This window comes from Trachemys scripta, chromosome 13 (genome assembly GCF_013100865.1).
Source record: "Trachemys scripta elegans isolate TJP31775 chromosome 13, CAS_Tse_1.0, whole genome shotgun sequence".
NCBI lineage: Eukaryota > Metazoa > Chordata > Testudines > Emydidae > Trachemys > Trachemys scripta.
The window spans coordinates 41,844,216-41,866,538 of NC_048310.1; the positions used below are offsets into that span (position 1 = coordinate 41,844,216).

Sequence of the window (22,323 nt, forward strand, 5' to 3'; positions counted from 1 at the left end):
GGGGATCCAGGTGCAGCTGGTTGGGACTCAGTGGGGTGGGGATCCAGGGGGCTCATTTGGGGAGGAGGGTTCAGGTGTGTGTGTGTGTATGGGGGGGGGTCTGAGTGCAGAGGGTCTGGATATGAGGGGGTCTGGATGCATGAGTGTTGGGCAGATGGGGGGGGGCAGCTCCCTGTACAGGGATCCCTCCCCATGCAGCTGAAGAGCAATGGGTGCAGGAAGCAGGGGGTGTTTGCAGAGCTTCCTGCATTTGGGGGAGAAACTGGGGGTGAGTCTGCCCTGGCCCTGGATGCTGTGCAGGGGAAGAGGAAGTCCCATCCTCCCCAGCCCAGGGTAGGAGCCACCAGCCGGGTCTTCGCCAGTCCTGCCTCCTGCCCCACAGTGATTCACCTCTCTGCTGGCTGCCCTGGACACCCAAAACATGACCGCTCTTGGGGCTTCCCTTTGCTTCCCCATCAGAAAGTCATTTTTCTGCAGGGAAGCAAAGAAAGCTGTGGGGGACATAAATTCTGCGCATGTGCAGTGGTGCAGAATTGCCCCAGGAGTGCAAATTGGCAGGAGGATGATACATGCTGATTAAGGTTCTGTTAGAAATGGGAGATCCACATTCTCCCTTCATTTTCTGACTCGCTGCAGCGAGCAGGCATGTAATCCTTTTCAGGCCAACTGCACTAGCTCCGAGGAGGCAACAAGCTAGGATCGAGTCCCTGCCAGGAACCATCCCTACAGTGCCCTGTCAGCTGTGGCCTCTCTCCCTCCCACCCACCGCTAAATAGAAAAGAGAATAATTCCACCCTGTGCCAAAAATGACAAGTTTAAGGTCTGTGATGGTAAAAGCACCCAAGTTTTTGTATGTTTCTCAGGCAGCGGCTTGCAGAAGCCAAAGCTGCACCTCAGATTGTAATAAACAGCAGCAAAAAGAGAGATTAAATAGGCACTTTAGGATAAAGCATAGAAAGACTGATCAAAGCAACACATTTTGCAAATGGCCGTAAAATGGGAACGGAAAGAATTTTAAGCTGTTGCAGCAGCCAGCGGGAGAGAGATCATTAACTAGCATGAAAGCAGTTGCTTTATACAATTTATTTAAAATAAGTTTTGTTACAAAACAGGATCTTTTTATTAAAATACATAAAAACATCGAATCTTACAAAAGGCGAGAGGTTTTAAATCGACTCCACGGCACAAGAACAAGTTTAGAAAGAGCCAAGGTGGAATCAAGGCTTTCTAAGACGGGGAAGATTGACAAATGCAGCCTGGCCGCTGTAACGCAGGCCAGCACACCCTGTTGGGTGTATTTGGGCAGCTGCTCTAAACAACAGCTTGAACTCCATCCACCGCGCGCACACACACCCCACAACGTTAGACAACATTCACACTTCACTCTATTAACCAAAGTTTGTTGCTTGTTTCTTTTCAGTCGGATACTGTAAGAGAGGATATAAATATTTCTGACACGTCCGTGAACGAACACACTGATCTGTTTAGAAAGAGAGAAGGAGGTTTTTAAATCGCTTTACAATTAGCTTTATTTGAAGCTTTTTTAAATGTTCGATCGCTGCTCAGCGGCAGCCTTACTCCACTGGCACATTAACAGGTGCCTTTTGCACAGCCCTGTATGTCAAGTACTGCATGCACCCTGGGGGTGGGGGTAGTGGTGAGAAGCAAAGGGACGGTAAGAAAGGGTTCTGGCTCCAGTGTTCACACACAGTGGGGCCTGATCTTGCTTTCAATGGGAGCAGGATTCTCGTCTTTGCTGGACTATGCAAGCGTCAAAATAAATAGATGCCCTGGTCCCATCTGGGAGAATTTGGCACGTGTTTCGGCAGGAGTAGGCTCAGGGAGACAGACTGATCCTGGAAAGGAGGTGGGAAAGGATTGATTCACTTTTCTAAGCCCAGTGTTAAGACCCCCTTGGGCTTTGGCAAGCGAGATAGCGCCACTATTGTTACCACCTGGCTGCCCCAGCTTGTTACAGCTTCCTGCAGAGCAGTACCAAGTTATATCTGCGAGATAGCTGGGAGCCTGGGTCCTAGCTACAAGGAAAACACCACTTAAAAGTCAGTAGTTGCTTTTCTCAGCTCTAACCTTAACCTCTGTACCCCTCTCCTGCCAGATGGATACCGGTATGAAAGTCACTTAAGAGCTTCATTTGCCTCTAGAGTGGGAAGAGTTGGATCCAAGGAACTCTGGCTGGCTTTGAGGAATCCTTGGTTTGAGGCAGACAGTTCAGCTGGTTTTAGTGGTGGCTGGTTGCTGCTTTTATATGCAGCGGTTGCAGGACCCGTCATGGCAGAGTGCCTGCTCCTTGGGTAAGTTCTGCCAAGGGACAAACAACAGGGAAGGGCTAAAACATTTCGGCCTCAACATTTACCCTAATGACCAGCAAACTTGCTTTCCTGTGCGGCTATCCCCACCCTCCCCAGCTATAATCGACTAAGGAGATGAGTGGTGGAGGGGGAGGACTGCCTGAGAAACGGCAACGTGGGTTCAGAAGATGGTACTGCTTGTATTTTTAGGGAAAGTGGGTGAAGAGGACAGTCCCCTCTGCAATTTGCAGAGGTAAAAATCATTGGAAGACTGCTTCAAAGTGAATGGATTGTGAGCTTTAGCACAGCAAATTATGGCCTCTGGATCCCTAAATGCTGTTTAAATCCAGGAGTGAGAAGCACACACCCTTACCTCTGAAATTCACCCTTCCCCTCCCTTTGGGGGGGTGTCAATGAAATAGCATGTGTGCAAGTATGTCAGCAGGAAGTTTGAACCAGGGCCAATGAGGACGTCCCTGCAGTAAATTACCTCCTGTTTAGGTTGTCCTCGACCAGATGACACCTACACAAGCTTTACCCCAGCTATGTATGAAGCGATGAAGATGGTGGCATCAAAGTCTGTGATCTTCCCTTCCGCAGCCCTCACTCTGGCACCATGAATAGATCCAAACAGACGCAGCCCTGGTCATTGCACCAAGGAAAGCACAGACACGGTTGGTTGGTTGGTTGGTAGGTTTTAAACCAACAGCTTGGTGATACTCTTTATTCATTTAAAAACAAAGCCAGGGGCAGTGAGATGGGAGAGGCCCCTGGCAGCTCTACTCTCCCTTCAAATCCATTAAAAACCTCCATATGGCAAATAAAAGTGTACATGCATAAGTGCCACAGGTAGGCAGGTAAAGTCCCCTGGGCTCAGTTCCACCAGAATCCAGCTCCAGGGGCATCCATTGCCAGCAATGGGGTCTGTACTGTGCACGGCCAAGCTTGGTGCCCCTATGTGGTGACCCGAGTCTCTGGGTGGGGCTTTATTTCTACAGGAGTCTTGGTTCAGAGATGGGAGAAGGAGAACCGGCACCTGACAACCTGGTTTCACATCTGCAGTGGAGCAACTTGTGTCCATGCTTCCAAGAGCTTCTGCCTCTGCCCAGGAGCCTGGAGGGAACTGTCTTCACCTTTGGCTCTTGGATCCCACAGAGTCCTCCTCTCTCCTGAATGTGTGACAGGGCACAGTAGCGTGCACTGTCAATCCAATGGGAGAGATGCGGGGGAGGAGGAGAGAGTCTCTTTCCGTTTTCACAGCTCTTGAAACGCAGGAATTCTCCTTCACACCATGAGCTCATTGGGTCTGGAGCAGTTCCCCAGGTGCGTGTGTCCATCACACAGGGACTGGCCTCAGCTTTCCTACAAGGAAAGAAGAGAGCATCAATACTAGGGCAAAGGGGAGAATGCGTAATTCCTGCCCCAAACACCAATGTGCAGACAGTGCCCCTAGGGTCTGAGGGCTTCTCCCTGCTACCACCATGGATTGCCAAAGAAAAAGCGCCCTGCATTAGAGACTGCAAACCACCGCACACCGTTCCTGAGACACAAGCCCCCTTTGCCAGTTACTGAACAGACTTGACCGTCCCCCTTAAGCATTTGCTGAAGTAGAGACCTTCACCGCTTACAGAAAGGCTGAAACCCGACTGCCCTCCATACCTGCACATGCTCACTTGGAGGCCAGGACTGCCCCTAATTTCAGGCTGAAATCAAAGTGAACAACAGAGTTTCATTGGAGATGAGGTTACACATGTTCCCACCCCCTGCAACAAAGCCTCCCCCTTCCCCCACCTTTTCTCTCCGTGCTACAGGGAGGAGGGGAAGTTGGCAGTGGGATTCAGAGCAGTGCGCAAAGGGGATCAATTGAGGCTGGTTATGTAGCACCACCTTCTCTTTCTGCCCCCTTCAGGAAGGGCTGCCAAGGGTGGTTTTTGCTGTGCTGCCTTGTCAAACTATATGGCCATTACTGGTCTTTAAATGAGGCGGTGACAGCTTGCAGTCTGCAATGAAAACCTCTTCCCTTGGTCAGCACCGGCTCCCCACCACATGGATGCTGGAGCAGAGGCAGAGCAGGTGGAATGAAGATCTCAGACCAGGCGGCGTCACCACAGAGTTAGGATTAGGGTCCTCTTCAGAGAAGGGAGGTGGCAGAGGTTTAACTGGGACTGTGCCAGATAATTTGTGTTTAGCTAATGAGCTTATTCCAGGCGAATGGGCAGTTAGTTCTCTGCTGCAATAGCCCCGGCTGTTACCAACCCTCTTTTCCCTAGTCATGTCTATTCTGGAATTTAGCTGGAGAAATGACCGGTGAAGACCCTCAAAAGGCAACATGAATAGAGCACAACACATCAGAGCAGGTGGACACCTCAGCTCCTAGGATGGCTCTTCGCACACCGGGCCTGGATGTACAGAAAAGCCCTTTGTCACAGTTCAGGGCAACGGCCCTGTATTTTCCCTAAGTGACCCAGCAAGGGCACCAGGATTCCAGCTCCCTTTCTTGGGTGGAGACCCCACGTCTCGCTCCCTTCTGGCTGGGGTATTTCCAGGCTGCACAGTTCCCAGCCTTCACTGTGGTATTCCCAGCAGCAGAGACAGACTGCCCAAGCACAGGTGCTTGCTTTCTCTTCAGAGATGGTTAACAGTGTTCACCGTATAGCCCTTTCTAAGCAAGCCTCTTTTATTCTTAAGGTAAAAGCACCACACCGAACACCTAGTAAAAACAATGGAAGAACCTACACACATGCTAAAAAGCTTACCAGAGATCACCCCAATCCTAATATGGGCTCTGGCAGGAGTAGTCCTTCACCCCCCCCCCCCACACCACCCAAGGGGTTTCCTTGTGGTTTCAAGTTCATCACAGCTTCAGCTCAGAACAAGCACACAGTCTTACAGGGCCTCAGTAGGTCCAGCCCTTCCAACCCTTCCCTCGGCTGGGGCCCTCTGTGGAGCAGGGGTCCTGCCCATTGGCTGGAAGAAGGCCCTGAGCCAGTTAAAAACCAGGCTATTTATCCAAAAATCCCCTTTGTCTGTGGGTCCCCAGAGAATCCAATTTGAAATCCAAGGAGGGTGGCGCCAAAGAGTGGATAACCAGAGCAATTACATTAGTTTGTCTTAATTCCCTAAGGTTTGTCCAGGATATTACAGGATATAATCAGTCTGTCACACCATCATCCACTCATACGAGCCTCCTAACTTTGCCCTATTAGGGGCTTGTGAATTTACTCTACAGCCTATGTGCCACTAGATATAGCAGCTTGCCGGAGTGAGATCTAAGGGCTCTGTCTGTTGCTGCAGAGCCAATGCTCACACATGTATGGTAAGACAAGCCCTCTGGGTCAGCCTTTTGTGCAAACAATGCCTTCAAAAGAAGTTCTCTTCTTGCTGGGCGGGACTCAGAAACCATAGCGGGGTGCGGCGGTGGGGGTGGGAATTAATACCGTTTGGACGGAGGGTGAAGAGTCTGGAGTTTGTTTTTCACATCCACGTGTCAGGAAGCATTATCGAAAATAGGGGAGCACAGCGAGGCCAAAGGAGACCTCTCCACTACACCTACCTGAGGTCTGGAGCTTCCTCCGGAATGAGCCTGCTCGTCTTGTAGGTGTCCCGGAGCTAGGAGAAGAATGTGTTCGAATGGAGGGCTGTGCTGCAACTGGTGAATCATTCTAGAGAGAGACGGAGACTGGGATCAGACTGCAAAGAAAAGCTACAGTGACTGCACCATTAAGGATTTTTTAAGACAAATCACCCCACTGGACCAGTCTAGTCAATCTGTCACTTTCCAGGCAGCCATGTGAAGAATGCAGGACCAGCATAATGGAATCACTATTGCTCGAGGCAGTCAGAAAATGGGCTGTTGTATTCTGAGCAGGCTGGTGTATTCTGGAAGGCCACTCAGAGGGCGTTCCAAAAGTCAGGCCCTGGGGCTGGTGAGAGAGGGAGAAAGACTTCCAGGGTGGAGGCGGCTGTGTGTGTCGCAGAGAAACAGAACGTGAACAGCGCACCATAGAAATGAACAGAACAATCTAACGAAAGGCAATGGAAGCGTGCAACAGGGTTGGTTCGTTACCTCTAAGTGCTCCTGACTAGACCAGGACACTAGTTCTGCTCTCCTGGATACAGGGCCCAGTTCCACTGAGCGAACCCTCTCAGCAAACTTTAGGGAACAGAGAGTCTCACTTGTGTTCTTCTCCACTGGAGAGACCTGGAGCCAGACAGAAATACACAGCATTCATTGCCTTGAACTCTCGCTGCCTCCCTCCCAACATTCCCATACTGCTCGCAGCGGGGAGCTGCCGATCCCTAGCAACAGGAGGGGGGGAAGGACTGGAAGAGCCACGTTCACTATCAGACAGCAGTTACAGTGTGAGGCTGGAGAGAATCTAAGTTCCAGCTCTCAGTCCCAGCAAGAGTATTTCAGTGCTGCTAGGACACTATGATTAATAACAATCATTTCCCATTATAGCACTGTACATGTATGTGGTGCTTTACAATCAGAGTCAAACGTGTTCCCTGTAACTAACCCTCTTTGTTTGTAGGAGAGCTAAAATAAGCTACAGCAGCTGGCAACCGCTCAGGGGCTCTTCCGTAAGGGAATAGTGGAGACACAGGCATTCTAGTGATTTAGTGGTGAAATTCCTGGTGGGGAGGGGACACACAAGCTGCAGGGAGGTTTAAAAAGAAAACAACCCCAAGCCACCGTGAACAAATAGAGGTGAGTAGAGAGAGACTATTAAGAATCTGATAATGCCAACCACAGAAAAATACACAGAGGAGAGGGGGAAACCCACCCCAAAAAGCCACGTGTTCCCTGGCCTGGCTACGTTTAAAGACATCGTTTAGTACGAGATTTCTCAGACTTCCATATACAAGTAGATCTCTGTGACCTGCCCAGAACTAGAATCTGTGAATGGATTTACCAGCTTTCCTCCCTCCTCTCACGCACAACCGAGCTCTCCTTGAGTAGAGCTATTAGAGAGACGATTGAAAAGGATGAGTTTTGCTGGTTCTATTTCAAGATCAAGTCTTTTCCTCACACCAGTGCCCCCAAGTATAGCGTAAACAGACAAGCAGGCAGGGCTGACTGAACCTCATTGGATGCCCCTACTTCTTGGCTCTGATGCTGGTGGAGTGCCGTGACGGACAACGCTGTGCTCCTCCTCTGTCATGGAGGGTGTGTCTCTACTTTGAGTGGGAGGTGTCACTTCCAGCTCGAATAGACGTGTGTGCACTAGCTTTGATCCCACTTCCACGCTAAAAATAGAAGGGTAGCTGCAGCAGTGCAAGTAGCAGGCTGGGCTGACTGCGTAAGGCCATCCCTACGGTCCTCGGTCGGATTGTACTTGGGGTGGCCAGCCCTCTCACTGGTTGCACTGTCGTGGCGACGCTCTATTTTTAGCGCACTAGAGGAGGAGGCTCTCAGCTAGACTTGAGTATCTCCTAGAAGAAGGCACCTTCCATTGCATTGGAACCTTTCCCTTTCAGTCTGTGGCACGTCCCAAATAGCAAGCTATTCTGCAGTGCCAAGGGGAGTACGAAACGGAGCTGATCAGGGAAAGGGGAGAGGAATGCCGTACATTTACACAAAACGTAACGTATTCCTCATTCTTCATCACCAGCACAGACCCAACCAAGTCCAGCTAGTCCACAGTGGCACTGAGAGAACTCAAGAAGAGAGACTATTTGGCACTGGTGAGGCCACATCTGGAGTAGTATGTCCAGTTTTGGTCCCCCCACTACAGAAAGGATGTGGACAAATTGGAGAGAGTCCAGCGGAGGGGAATGAAAATGATTTACGAGGAGAGGCTGAGGGAACTGGGGTTATTAGTCTACAGAAGAGAAGAGTGAGAGGGGATTTGATAGGAACCTTCAACTACCTGAAGGGGGTTCCAAAGAGGATGGAGCTTGGCTGTTTTCAGTGGTGGCAGATGACAGAACAAGAAGCAATGGTCTCAAGTTGCAGTGGGGGAGGTTTAGGTTGGATATTAGGAAAAACTTTTTCACGAGGAGGGTGGTGAAGCACTGGAATGGGTTACCTAGGGAGGTGATGGAATCTCCCTCCTTAGAGGTTTTTAAGGCCCGGCTTGACAAAGCCCTGGCTGGGATGATTTAGTTGGTGTTGGTCCTGCTTTGAGCAGAGGGTTGGACTAGATGACCTCCTGAGGTCCCTTCCAACCCTAATCTGCTATGATTCTAATGTTGGAGAGGGAGACTGTAATATGTTCTGGCCTGCAGCACTTTCATGTTGAGACAGGAGCATGGTTTGAAGTAGGAAGTAAAGGCATGTAGGGAAGCCCAGGTGTCTGTAGCAAATGTCGACTAAGAAGGGCACATGGACAGACACACACACAGAGTCTGGAGACTGCAGTGGATCTATGCCAGTTTACACCAGAGGAAAAGCTAATCCTACTGGCGTGTAGGAGGGTTTTCCATGGAGCGCCTGCCTCCAGAGGAGGGTGCCACTCCTCACGGTGGTAACATTGAGGGTGTTCCCAAAAAACAGAAGGGCAGTGATTGATTCCTGAGTCCGGTCCAAAGCAGCTATCTAAATACATATTGTGTATTGCCCCAATCAAACCAGACAGAATGAAGCTGCTTAAATAAATGCCCAGTGAACATATAAGTCAGTTGGCGGATCACATTAAAATTGTATAGTATCATTTGTTGCACTGCAAACTTACTCTTAGAAGTGTGGTTTCTACTCTAAAAAGTGACTGTGTAAAAATGGCACCTCCTTATTCATCTACTCCCCAGGGGACATTCAGGGTCAGCCTTGCTCACTTGAGTAACTGAAACGAGTTTTTACTGTTCTTTACTCCCATTATCGCTGCAGAAGCCAACACAGCTACGAAAGAGAAGCCAAATTCTATTCCTTCTTATGCATCAGAGACAGACCTGCTAACCAGGTTCCAGGCAGTTACACCTGTGCAAACTCACGGACAGCAACAGAACTGCACAGGTCTCACTGAAGGCAAAATATGAAGCCAAGGGGGTTGCTCAGGTCACTAAGCCACAATTTGGCCAGCAGGACCTTTATTACTAGTGATGGGATGGAATAAATCCAGCTTGACTCTCAAGTTGCTGGCAGTTAAGAAAAAAAACATCTTTTCACTTGTAAACAGCACCATTGATTAAAATTAGAGACACTACACGTAGAATCCCACAGTGCCACTTTCAGAGGAGTACCACACCTCAAGTGAATCCTTATTGTATCTACCAATCCAAACTAAAGCACCTATATTATGAGACCACAAGCTTTCTTATGTCCGTTCCTCAGACCTGTTAAGAACCCAATGAGGTTCTGGACTATGAGGTTCTGGACTTCTCTTGTAATTGGCTTTTGGTCAGTTTAAAGTTTCCTGATTCAGTAGATCCATCTCACCTTACCTCATCTGCCCAGTTGGCCCCAGAACCCACCTGCACCATCATGAGGGTTTTGCTATCTCCGCTGAGGGAGTCTTGGAGCAGGTAGGTCAGTTTGGAGTTGCGGAATGGCACGTGACCCTGGCGGGCGCGCAGAGCATAAATCACATCTCCTAGTGCTGACAGCGACTTGTTGATGTACTGGGCCTCCCGGAGCCTGCTTCCCTCTGCACCAGACCTGCCTACCCGTTCAGATCCAGCCAAGTCCACCAGGTTCAGCTTCCCTATGACCAGCCAAAACACAAATACACACACAAACTTAATAATCCTGTGCAGCTACTGCTCGACCCTCGTGGAAGTGCTAACCACAGTGGGGTCTGTCTAGCAGATAATGAACATCCCCATCCCCTCCAGTTAGGAACTAATCACACCTGGAGCTTTATATTGCTATGGAGAATTGGGAGTCCCACAGATCAACCTGCAGCTTGGATTTTCATTACATTTCGAGTTGATGAAAGAGTGCCAATAGATGGGACTGTACAAGCTGAGTTATCTATCACATTTACATTAGCCTGCCTTTGCGGGTTGCCTACACTTGATACAGAATCATTGCACAGTTGTGCAATGCATGGGGGTCAAAATTCCTTCTCGACCCTTGTAGCAATCAGCTGATGCCCCGAAGCATGAAATCTGAGCACCTTATCTTCGCATGTATAACCACAGATGTTCTAGAGTAGCGGGTCTCTTTTTCAACCGGGCTACACAACGCAGTCCTGACCAGCAACACCCTGACCAGTCTGCTCCCAAACACTGACTCCCAGGAATGCTAAATTGCGTGGCTTTCTGTGTCAGAGACAAGCATCCGCTAGGGACCAGGCCAGTGGCACCCAGTTCTTTTTTCACTTGTTACCCACTTCAGCAGTTGAACCCAAATCTCCAGGCCTGTGTCATCCAAGGACGGGTGTGATCACCAGTCTCCCCCTCCGCCTCCTAGGAGACACTAACCTGTGGTTCTGAGGCCTGTGCTGTAGTCGAGTCCTCTTACTGTGACGATGAGGAGGGCGTGAGACCGTGAGCTGTGCTCGTTCAGGCTGGTGTACTCAGTCACTCTGTTCGAGTGCCCAAATTCAAACACCTGGGAGAGAGGCAGAAAGCCGTGAGCCTTTGGATTGCATTGTGTTGTCTGGCCAGCAGCTTCACCTATCCCATCTACATTCATCGCTTTCTGAAATAGCAACAGGGTGGGCAGGTCTTTGGCAGATCTTCCTTGCTGACACTCGACACCACTACCTACCCCATTTTCCGAGCAGAATGTGGGTGAACGGCAGTCCCTTCCTTTCCTGCAGATGCTCATAACCCCTGGCAAATATTAACTCTATTCCTTCCGCAATGAAATCATCAACGACTGACCTTAATTGCTCACGAAAGATATTGGCTTGACAGTAGCACTAAATTCATATTAACCCATAGAATAGGTATGGTATGAGCAGTGTCAGTGCTAGTTTCCCATCACACATCTCTGGCCAGTGCATCTCTCCTTTTCTGGTGGGAGCACTTCCAGAGGACAAGGCCCATTCTTTTCAGAGACTGCCAGCAAGGATGCAAACCCAGTGGGTGGGTGGATGTCTGGGGGGTCGCGGGGTGATATAGTTGGGATATGGACACGGAACTGGACTGAGACCTGACAGTTCATTTCACACAAGGCACTGTCCAGCCCTTCGACCTGTGGGTGAAAGGTTTGGTATCCCACTAACTCCCTGAGAGCCATCTAGGCCCCAAAATCTTATTTTTAAACTATTTGTGGCTCACACAAAGGGTTATTGACCTCCAAGCTGGTCTCATCATGTGGCATTTGTCACATTATATTCAGGGCCCTATTCCAGTCTCTCTTCCCTGCTCCTCACAAACACACCCAGTTCTGAGGGGTAATTACTTTAGACCTCCATTGCATAAAATCATAAATTAGGGTTGGAAGAGACCTCAGGAGGTCACCTAGTCCAACCCCCTGCTCAAAGCAGGACCAACCCCAACTAAATGTATCTTCGTTCTGTACAAACCTGTCACCTGCTCCCTGTTTTTGTGAAGTGCTGACTCATGAAAATGAAATTACAGCAAATCTTAGGCATGTGAAGAAATGCAGCCCACATTACAAGCCCCTTCCTGGGCCGATTCTGTTGTGTGCCTTGTTTTCAGTCTGACTCCTACAAGAGGCTAATATCACACGTGTGAGTCTAGGAGGGTTTGGATCTGTGTCCCACTGCCTTCATCTAATGCAGAGCCGTCCCAGACATAGGAAATCCAGGGCGGCCTAGGGGCCTAGCGGGGGGCCTGGCTCTGGCAGCAGCAAGCAACCCAGCCCACTCCACTCCACCCTGACAGCTCCCGGTGTCGCTTGGGGGAGAGGGCGGAAGCTGGAAAGAGGTGGGGTACGGGTTTGGGGGAAGGGGTGGAGTGGGGGTGGAGCAGGGACGGGAAGAGGCAGGACGGGGCAGGGATGGGAAGAGGCAGGGCATGGGATTGGGGGAAGGGGTGGAGTGGGAGCGGGACCTGGGCCAGGGGTGGGGGTTTGTCCCAGGCCCCGCATCCCTCTAGGGATGGCCCTGATCTTATGTGTGGAGAGATGAGGCGTTTGCATCCTCTTGTCCCTGTGCTGCCACCACTGCTCCAGCAGCTGGTCTGTTCATAACAGAAGAACTTGAGTAAGTCTCTGTAATGCACAGGGAAGTTCACCCCATCCCAGCGGGTGATCCCCAGCTGGTTCACCCCATCTACTAGGTACCATCTCTGCCCTTCTCCTCCTGGGTTCTCCATCTCTCAGGATGTTTTTACCTTGTTAATATCCTCCACACTTCGCACCTGGAACTCAGTCAGTCCTGGTACATACAGCTGCCCACTGCCATCCGGGCACAGTTTGATGTCCAGCTTCTCCTGAGGCTCCTTCCCAAGCAAGTCCCTGTAAAGACAGGCAAGGTGACCCTCCCCTCAGACTCGTGTGTCATGTTCTATTCCCTACACTAGCCACTTACAAAGGTGAAAGGTCTGAGGCCTTTCAGCCGGACCACCCCTGAACTAATCTCCCCAGCTAGAAAACTACAGACTGTGTCAGACCAGACCCCCTTGCTTTGCTCTGCTCTGCCAGTGGTCAGGTTTATGACCAAGAGAGGACAAGCTTTTTCCAGCCGTTGGAAGCCAGGGTCTCTCCTCAAGCATGTTTACCCCAACTATTGTCCACTAAAAACTCTTAATTGGCTTTGGGTGAACAAGCACAGACTAAATACTAGCTACACTAGCTATACGATTTTCAGAGGAATCATTGTCCACTGGATGCTTCCTCATCTATTTATAATCTCAGCTCTTCCTATTTTCTGCGTGTGTGTTATTTGTCTGTCAGGCATGTAACACAACCCATCCGTAGAGCACCCCAAACAGATCCACATTCAGAAGTTCCACTCCCCTGTTTCCACCTGATCCGACTCATGCCTGGTTTGCAGCTTTTATTATCTCAACAACTGACCGTCTCCTTCTCAGGTTCAGCCTACCCAGTTGTTGTATAATTAAGTCATTCTTGCAATGTCTTTGCTGCCACCCTTCTGTGCTCCATTCCACCCCCCACCTCTACTCCTGAAGGAGACAAGAAGAATTCACTGGAGGAAAATGCTTCTCATTCTCCGAGACCGTAGCTCACAATTTCCAAACGTAACAACCAAAGTACCAAAGGCACAAAACACAGGCAGAGAATGTTAATGTAAAAAAGCTTCCAATTAATGCTTGTTTGGGGTTCCACATCTATTAGCAGAAAACGGGGAGGCAGAGAGCACAAGCACGAAGGGGGAAAATACAAGCTGATTGCTGGCTGATGTTTTAACAGGTGCTGGCGTGAGCGAGAGCCCATAGAAACAGAAGGCATTCTAGGAACGCAAGGCTTGGGAAGAATTCCAGGCAGGAGTTCTGAAAGCCCTGTGTGCTAAGAAAAATCCCTGAGTCGGCTAAAGCTAGGGGACTGGAGCACACATCAAAAACAGAATGTACAGCCCAGAACCAGTTTGGTAGTTTAAGATTTTGGAGACACCATATGCTTCTCAATTACCTGTACATGGGAGAGAAGAGACTGGACACTAGTTGGAGGAGGAGAGAGATATGAAGCCAACCTGCTTTTTCAGCCATTTCCCAGCCTAAGCACTACAAGTAAATTCCCTGGTAAACACAACGAAAACAGCCAGCCTGGTTCAGAGTTCGGGTGTGTCATTTACGCACAGCCCTGCCCAGGCGCAGTGCGGAGCCGCCTTGCCCTGGAGGAGCACCAGGAGAGATTGCCCTTGTCTTTGCAGGGCTACTCAGTGCACACACTCCATGTCACCCATTAAGGGACACAGACATCCCACAGTCAAGCCTCTCTACAGACTCCTACCCCTCCCAGGCTTCCTTCCTGTTACCTGAGCGCCTCGTTGTAAATCTCTGCCACACTGACAGTGATCGTGTAGCCCCAGTCAGACGCTTTCCTCTGCACCTCGGAGAAGAGCAGCTGGAGAGCTCGCTGGTTGATTCCTGGGTTTTCAGGAGTTCCCTGATGATCAAGGAAAAAATCTCACATGTGACATCAATGGAGAGAAAGGTGTGACAAAGTGACTGACACAAGACTCACCACTGAGCCCATAAGGTGTGCAGTTGTGAAGACACCGGTAGGATATTACACCATGACAAAGCTTGGAATAGGTGTCCATGATTCACTGTGGAATCACCAACATCCACCTCCCACGCTCATGATAGAGAAGGGGAACAGCCAGAAGGTTGCAAAACAACCAGGTTCCAACCTTCTTCTTCAGAATGTTCTGCTGTCGGCATTGTGCGGTTTGTTACAAACTTGGGAGTTGCATAGTCAGGGCTGCTGTGCATGTTTACCTGGGAACAACAGCATTCTTGGTCACCGTGACAAAGGGGGAATTTACACACATTTACCCATGAGCGTATCCATTATATACAGTCATCTAGGGGCTAATCTACCCTCACCCTTCCTCGAGAAATGATGACCCTGAGCCGTAGAATACAGGAAGCAAAGCAAGAAGACACACTGAAAGGGAAGATGGAGGGAGACAGAGAGAAAAGGCGAGAAGGGGAAATTTACCTCCATAGTATATGTCTTGCCTGCACCTGTCTGTCCATAGGCAAATATACAGACATTGTAGCCATCAATACAGGATGTGATCAGGGCCTGAACTTCCTGGAACACCTGCCAATGGGAAAGAAATAAAAATGAGCAATATCTGACACTCCCCCGCTGCGCCTCTCACACAGATTCCACTTGGGATTAACTGGCTGTGCTGGAATCTCGTTTCTACATTAATTTTTTTGCATCGCATCGGGGGATAGAAGAGTAATTACATTTACACCAGCAGGAGCAGAGATACAGCTCTCCAGTCTACTCGAGCTCTACTCTGCCTGCTTACTGCTCCCTTGGAGGAAAGAGTTGCTTTATCTTCTCTTCTCCATCCTTCCCCTACAAAATCAGGGACCAGGGAGTGATCTGCGACCTTATGAAATAATTATGTCCCTACTCGTGTTGACACACACCTTTCTCTTGTGGTGGAAGTCCATGCTAATGTACCAGTACAGAAACATGTGGATGTACTTACATCTTGCTGTGTTGCCTGTGGGGAGAAAACCTTGTCCAATTCAAACGACACCTGCTTCCCTTTGTGCATCAGGTGCAGGAGAGCATCATCGTCAGGGTCAAAGGTCACGGAGTTGGCTGCTTCAGGCCCTTCCCCATCCTCTTTATTTATTGGCCGGACTCGGCCAAACACACGGATATTTCCTTTACAAAGACAAAAATACAGAGACAAGCTCTCGATCAGCCTTCCCACCAATTATCTCTTATCAAAGGGATCAGACAGCGAAGATGCTTAACACAAACCACTTCACCTCTCTCATTCTCTTCTCCAACTCCAGATCCCAAAGGTGGCGACTTAGAGTAACACACTCCAAGACCACAAGCTAGATTGTGCAGACTTCCCATAAGACAGATGTGTTGCTAGTGCCCTGCACAGACTACGTGGAGCGTGTATGGGTGGTGGAGTCACAAGACATTGTTGTCTGCAGCAGGCCACGAATCATGTCCCTAGTAGAGCACAGTGAAACCACGGTGATCTGGAGACAGACCACAATAGGTTACTGTGCGAAAGAAATGCTTCAGCTCCTATGCTGAAGCTTTTGTTATTGCCCTTCTGGGTAGGTCCCCCAGAACCAACGATCCCAGTCCCACGCCTGAACGAATGTCTAACTTCAGTCCAATCACAAAGCTTGAAGTGGGAAGTCTCTGTACTCCTGCTGCATTAATGTCACCCACCAAAAAGATCAGCCCTCCATTGCTGTCTAAATAATCTCTCACGCACACACCTTTCAGCCGCACCAGTTCGTTGTGACATTTTTTGCGGAGTTGCAGCTCCCTGCGGTATTTCCTGAGTAGCTCCCGATTTGTGCTGTTCACCTCCTCAATGGCTTGTCCAATCTGAAGAGGAGGAGACACCAATTATGAAAGGGGAAAAAAATCAAAGAAGTATGGAGAACCCCCCACCACACACACACCCCTCTTTCACAGTGCAGGAACTAAAAAAGAATCTAAGAAGGGAAACATGGGGGATGTTCCCATGGCAGAGAATCAAAGAGCATCTGTCTCCTCATGCTCATGGTGCAAATCTAATTGTGGCAGAATCAAAGCCATCGTGTTAGGTCCTGCTCTACCACAGAGCAAGGAATCTCCTGCCATGCTCACCTCTGCCCTGGCATTCTGCAGAGCTTCCTGGAGTAGCAGGGGGAAGTCTCGGACCTGCCGTTTCAGGCTGTTGTAATCATTGGTGAGGGTCCGGAGTGCTGGCTGGAGTGTGAGGAGGTTTGTCCGGACCCCTGCAAACAAACATAAGACCATTGATAATCCTCACATTAAGATCCCACCTGGAAGGTGATAAAGCCCTTCCTTCTCCTATTTGGATGCCTTCACTTGGAAGTGTAGGTCTGAACTCAAACTACCAACAGAGCGGATGGCAGGGATGTGGGGAGGATTCGCGAATGCTGCTGGGCATTTCTAAATCCAAGTGTGGCTTTCCTCTAGTAACTCCCAAGGAAGTCCTGCTGCATATGAGAACGTGTAGCATCACCTGGAAAGCTACATTCCCCAATACCTGTACCACTCACCCTCCCACCCGTGTGAGGTTGTCGTGGGACTTGCTTCCCCTATTCCTCACCTGCCAGGTTCTCGTGCACAGCTTTCATTTCTACTTGGGCACGTGCAAATGCCTCCTCAATGGCCCGGTTCTTGTCATCTTCCATGTTCTGCATCTCCTCCAGCATCTGTCCATGCGTCTGCTCCAGTTCAGACTCATACAGCATAATCTAGGAAGAGACCCAAACTGGAGTTATGACTCTGTGACAAAAAACAGCATCACAGAGGCCAAGCCCAGCAGGACTGAATCACTCACCCACCCACCCAACATTTCATGCAAACTCTTTCACTTGCACCAGGGGGCTCGGTGAGTAAGTCAGAAACAGTCAATCAAAAAAGGCCATTGAATAGGGAGTAATGTGACCAATGGAGCTTCTTCAAGTTGTTCCCATATACGTTCCCGGTGCGACCCAGAGACCTGAGCTCTGAGGTTGGATGCAGTTTGCTAAGTTCCTCTGTAGATGTTCTTCTCTCCTTTTCCACTCACACGTTATATATTTTCCCCATTCTCTATGCAGTACTGAATACCTGGGCTCTGAGCTGGGCTGCAGTCTTCTGAGACTTCTGCAGCTGCTGTTCCATCTCCTTTAGCACCTGTCTCTGCATCCCCACTTGCTCCTGCAAGTGCTGATTCCGTGACTGGGTCTCACACAGAGCCTGCTTGGTCTTGGATGACTCCACTTCCACCGTTTTGATGATATACTACAAAAAAATTCCCAACACAAGCACGTGAGAAACTCCCCACCATCAGGCCTGGGACAGACACGGCACTGGCTGAATCCAAGGCATTCCCCACTGAATTTTCAAGGAAGTTAATCCACAAGGACCAGATGAAACTGGCAAGTTCCTTGGAGCTCAATGCCGATCTGCACAACCACCATTCCAGATCTACCGTAACTTTAAACAGGTAGCGGCATCTTTAGCGCATAAAACTGGGACTCTTATTTCTATGACCGATTTCACCTACCCTAAGCACCTTGTGCACTGCCAGAATTCTGTTAAGCTACAGACAAACAACAAACAGTATTCAAACCGCCTGCAAGCGCCTAGATTCTCAGAGTCAATTGCTAGCCCATTTTATACCCCGTTTGATATCAAGGGTTGATACGGGAGATAGCCTGGCAGAGTCTGGCCCTCTCGCTCTAGCTGGAATTTAAAGACACGCATTCGGCATGGACGTTGAACAGGAAATGGGCAGAATGATCGATAGGAGTCGCCCTGCATAAATGATTTGTCCCATCTCACCTTTATCTGCTGGGGTTGGGCTTTCAGGCTAGCTATAGTCTCCTGACTGTCCCGCAGCCGCCTGCTGAGTCGCTCCTCCTCCTCAGCCTTCTCGGCAAGGGAGTCCTTTAAGCGCAGCTCCACCTCTGCCAGGCGATTGGTCTTCTGCTGCACTTCCAGGTCCAGCTCCGACAGCCTCCCCTTAGCCTCCTCCACCTCCAGCTGCAGCTGGGCCAACCTTTCCTGCAGCCTGGCATTCTCCTGCAAACCAAGTTGGGACGGGGGTGAGAGGAAGCCAATTTCCATGTGATCAGCAGGCAGAGGCGCACGACCAGACCTGTGTGCGTACGCCCCACCCTCGTAACCTCTTTACCTGGACGTGTTCGCAGTCAATGCATTTCACATGCTGCTGCTTCAGCTTCTGCAGCTCTGCCTCACATGACTTCATGTCTTGCTTTAGGTGCTCGTTCTCTGCAACGAGCAGATTCCGATGCTTTTCCAAGTCAGGGCCACCCTGGAAAGGGCAGAAAAGGGGACCAAGTGTTTGTTAACCCAACATTTTACTTTTAGTCAGTGGGTCGAATTCTGCTCTCTCCCTACACCCAGGCAATGCATTTGACTTGAGAGGAGCTGCACCAGTAAAAGAAAGAACAGGATTTGGCACAGTATCGTTAATAATTAAGGATTCTACCTTTTTCACAAACTATACACATATGGTACTACTGAAATGCAGCCAGCTCTGGGGTGAAGGGCAGAATGCAGCCAGTGAATACCACAATAATAGTGGCATGGGAAATGTTGTCAAGGCCACCAGCAGTAAACTCCTGCTACGGAGAAGAGTGCCAGGGCCTCTGTTTTAAGGCTGCATTGGACAAACTCCCATTTAACTTAATGGACTTCAATTTATTTACCTCGGGTTGGTCAAAATCCATCCAGATCAAACCTATGGTTCTGGGAGCATTTCATTCATCATCTTTAGGCCTCTAAACAATCCCCATTTGCACTAAGATTTCCTTCTTTTCTCTCCCTGTTTTACTGTCTCATATGTAAAATACTAAGGAACCAACAACTTCAACCACGAATGTAACAATCTCCTTGGGGAAAAAAGACATGCAATGCAGATATAAAAAACATATTAATTTCCAAGGGCTCACCAACTCAGAACGGAGTCTGTTCACTTCTTGAGCTTGATCCAGAAGTTTCCCTTTCAGATTTTCAACCTGTCAACACAGGCACAAGTTGACTAGGCTGGTCCGTTTTGTATTTTGACCACAAACACCTCCTCCCAACACACACCAGCTCAAATTACACATAGCTTCACTTGAAGCTGCGATGTTCCGGCAAAAACGGAAAGTGCTTCAAGTCATGAATTTCCTACAAGCCACACAGAGCCAGACTGATAGACCGGGTAGTTATGAGTTGTGGACCCCCCACCCCGGAGAAAGCAGTGCTCAAGACTACATTGGAAGGACGCTGGCCCTGAGAAGACAACTTACCATACCAGCAATCCCCAAATTACATGGGGTGCTATTCATCATCAAACAAGCAACACACTCTCTTTATTTCTGCTAATATGACTGTAGAATACCATAGAGGCAGCTTTCTTGGAGAGAACTGTAGACATAACAGCCCTGGCTAACTGTGAGCTCCCACTGAAAAGATTAACAGAAAGTGGGAACATTAAAGATTCAAGCTGGAAAGGGAATAGACTTATTTGGTCCCTTACTCCACCACCTGCTATCAGCGCAGATACCTGGCAGTATCTTCTCCAATCCAGTTTTAGTTCCAAGTAGTGGGACCCCTACCACCTCCTAGGACCAGATTACTCCTCAGAGTGGGACCACACTGTTACGACTATTTTCTGATATTCAGCCAAAGTTTTCTTTGCTCAATTTCATCCCATTTCCTCTGATAATTGCTTGCACATTTGAGTGCTACCCACACCAAATACTCATTTTCTGCCTCAGTGCACGTTTGAGGACTAAAAAGAAAAAAGATTTTTTTTCAGGTAACCTTCTCTACCACATGAGCATTTTGACAGCTTGTCCTCCATTCTTTCACCAAATCTTGGGAGAAACTTTAATGGATAAAAAATGCTGTTTCTTATTGGAGAAATCTTCCACCCCAACTGTGCTCAGAGGTCAAATCGTCCCCTCCTCAGCAGGGGTCTTTGCTTTCCTGTATCATAAAAATGACCATACTGGGTCAGACCAAAGGTCCATCTACCCCAGCATCCGGTCTTCCAACAGTGGCCAGTGCCAGGTGCCCCAGAGGGAATGAGCAGAACGGGTAATCATCAAGTGATCCATTCCCTGTTGCCCATTCCCAGCCTCTGGGACTTTTTGCTTTTTCTTCTAGGAAGATGTCTATTAATTTATTTTCTAGCAGTGGCTTTTAAATTCCTTTTATATGGTGAGGTTCTTGAAGGAGAATCTTCTTAAACAGACATCAAAGTATATTTTTTTCTGTGTACAGCACACCATTCTCATTCCATGTGTATAAGGGATATTTACTCCAGGGATAAAGAAGATAGAAGTCTGCAGGCAGTGCTTAATTTGTTCCAGGGCTTGCGAGGGTTGAGCCCGGCACCTCGCAGCTTGGCAGTTCATAGCCCCGGCACCTCTGGACTTGCTGCATCAGTTATGAATGTAAAAAAATCGCTTGAGCTGCATCACTTCTTTCATTACAAATTAAGCACTGTCTGTACGTTACTAGTGTGCCCATCTTCATACTCATGAACAAGAGAAGTGGGGAATTTGGGCAAAACGTATGGGATTTCTGCAGCGTTCTCATTTAGTTTTCAGCTCTACCTTGTCATATTCGTCTATCGGTGTCAGACAAGGAAATCCAATGAAAAAAAATGACCACGGTTACTAAAATGAACGGCTGAAGTGCAGTTTCAGAGACGTCACACCAGTTACACCACAGGAGCCCGTTATTTTTACTTTATAGCCCCCCATTGTGTGCTGCGGCTTCACTAAAGACAAAATACAGTGTCCTCGCCCCCAAAGCACTTACACGGTAAGGTCTCTAGCCTGCAATGAGAACCACACAGGCAGACCCCTGCACCTGTGCTGAGCCCCATTGACTTCACACAGGTACAGTTGTCCATCTGCCTGAAGCAACCTGCAGGATAATAGGCTCAATTGGAACAGAACCGGGTGAGATATGGTAAGGAGGACTTTTGCTGACGATTACACCATGCACATCGTGTTCACCCTCAGGACAGCTGCAAGTGTCCACATTTCAATATTTAAGAGCCTTTTTGTTCAACATTTAAGCCAAGTTCTGTCTCATGGTCAGAGCTCTCAACCTCACAGGATGGCAGGAGCACCAAGGGTTATGGCAGCAGTACCAATGAAGCAGTGCGCAGAACAGACACACGGATGGAACCTGAGTTACTCTAAGGTAGCGAGGGGGGGGGCCTGATAGACTCCCAGAGGATTATGATAAAGCCAGGACGAAACTTGTGTTTCAGTAGCATCTGCCAGATTGCTGGAGCAGCCACAAAAAGTGAGTTAAACCCTGTGATGCTGGCAAAGCAGGTGCCAGCTCATGCCGGGCCCCCATGTCTCAACTGAGCACTGACAAATGCTGGAATGAAGGTATGTCCACATTGGCCTACAACACAGGTGTCATGTCCTGTCCCACAGAGAGGGCCCATCAAACACTAGAAGAACTATTGTGGGATATCAAAGAAGATAAAAGATTTTGTTGATTGCTTCCCCCCCCCAAGAAGAGGAGACATGCAAGTGAATTCCTCCCATCAGGTGAGCTTGCAGCTCAAACATCCCTACAATGGAGAAACTGTATCTCTACGCTGCTTAGACTCCAGAGGGCAAGATTTCTAGGCATAAGCATGGGGTCCCCCAGCTGCTTAGTGTGGGTTAGCCCTAAGGGACATATAGAGCTTGCTTATTATACAAATCTCTATTACCTTTCGGGTGTGTGTATGTTTACCTGCTTTAACCTCATAAATAACTCTTTTGTTTCCTTTTCCTAATTAATAAATCTTTAGGTAGTTTGACAGGATTGGCTACAAGCTTTGTCTTTAGTGTGAGATCTAAGGTGCAACTGACCTGGCATATGGGACTGGTCCTTTGGGTCTGGGAGTAACCTGACAACTGTTGTGACTTTTGGCATAGGGCACCATCTATCACAAGAGCTAGCTTGCAAGACAGATCAGAATACCCAAGGGACCCATCTGTGATTCCA

The 22,323-nt window shown here is 48.9% G+C and overlaps 1 protein-coding gene across 3 annotated transcripts in view; it reads right to left on the reverse strand.

The window, feature by feature from the left end:
- Positions 1-2,991: 2,991 nt before the first annotated feature.
- The window catches only part of KIFC3 (kinesin family member C3), a 39,490-nt gene continuing 20,158 nt past the window's right edge, over positions 2,992-22,323 (reverse strand). For all 3 annotated transcript variants that reach the window (XM_034788389.1, XM_034788388.1, XM_034788390.1), the window contains 16 exons: positions 19,263-19,328; positions 18,482-18,622; positions 18,130-18,369; positions 17,413-17,586; positions 16,907-17,054; positions 16,438-16,568; positions 16,062-16,173; positions 15,299-15,480; positions 14,791-14,895; positions 14,102-14,232; positions 12,498-12,621; positions 10,674-10,803; positions 9,723-9,952; positions 6,376-6,510; positions 5,863-5,971; positions 2,992-3,671 (listed from right to left, as the gene is read on the reverse strand). In XM_034788389.1, the coding sequence (XP_034644280.1) occupies positions 3,646-3,671; positions 5,863-5,971; positions 6,376-6,510; positions 9,723-9,952; positions 10,674-10,803; positions 12,498-12,621; positions 14,102-14,232; positions 14,791-14,895; positions 15,299-15,480; positions 16,062-16,173; positions 16,438-16,568; positions 16,907-17,054; positions 17,413-17,586; positions 18,130-18,369; positions 18,482-18,622; positions 19,263-19,328 (2,184 nt within the window). In that variant the 3' untranslated portion in view covers positions 2,992-3,645. The remainder of the gene's footprint in view (positions 3,672-5,862; positions 5,972-6,375; positions 6,511-9,722; positions 9,953-10,673; positions 10,804-12,497; positions 12,622-14,101; positions 14,233-14,790; positions 14,896-15,298; positions 15,481-16,061; positions 16,174-16,437; positions 16,569-16,906; positions 17,055-17,412; positions 17,587-18,129; positions 18,370-18,481; positions 18,623-19,262; positions 19,329-22,323) is intronic.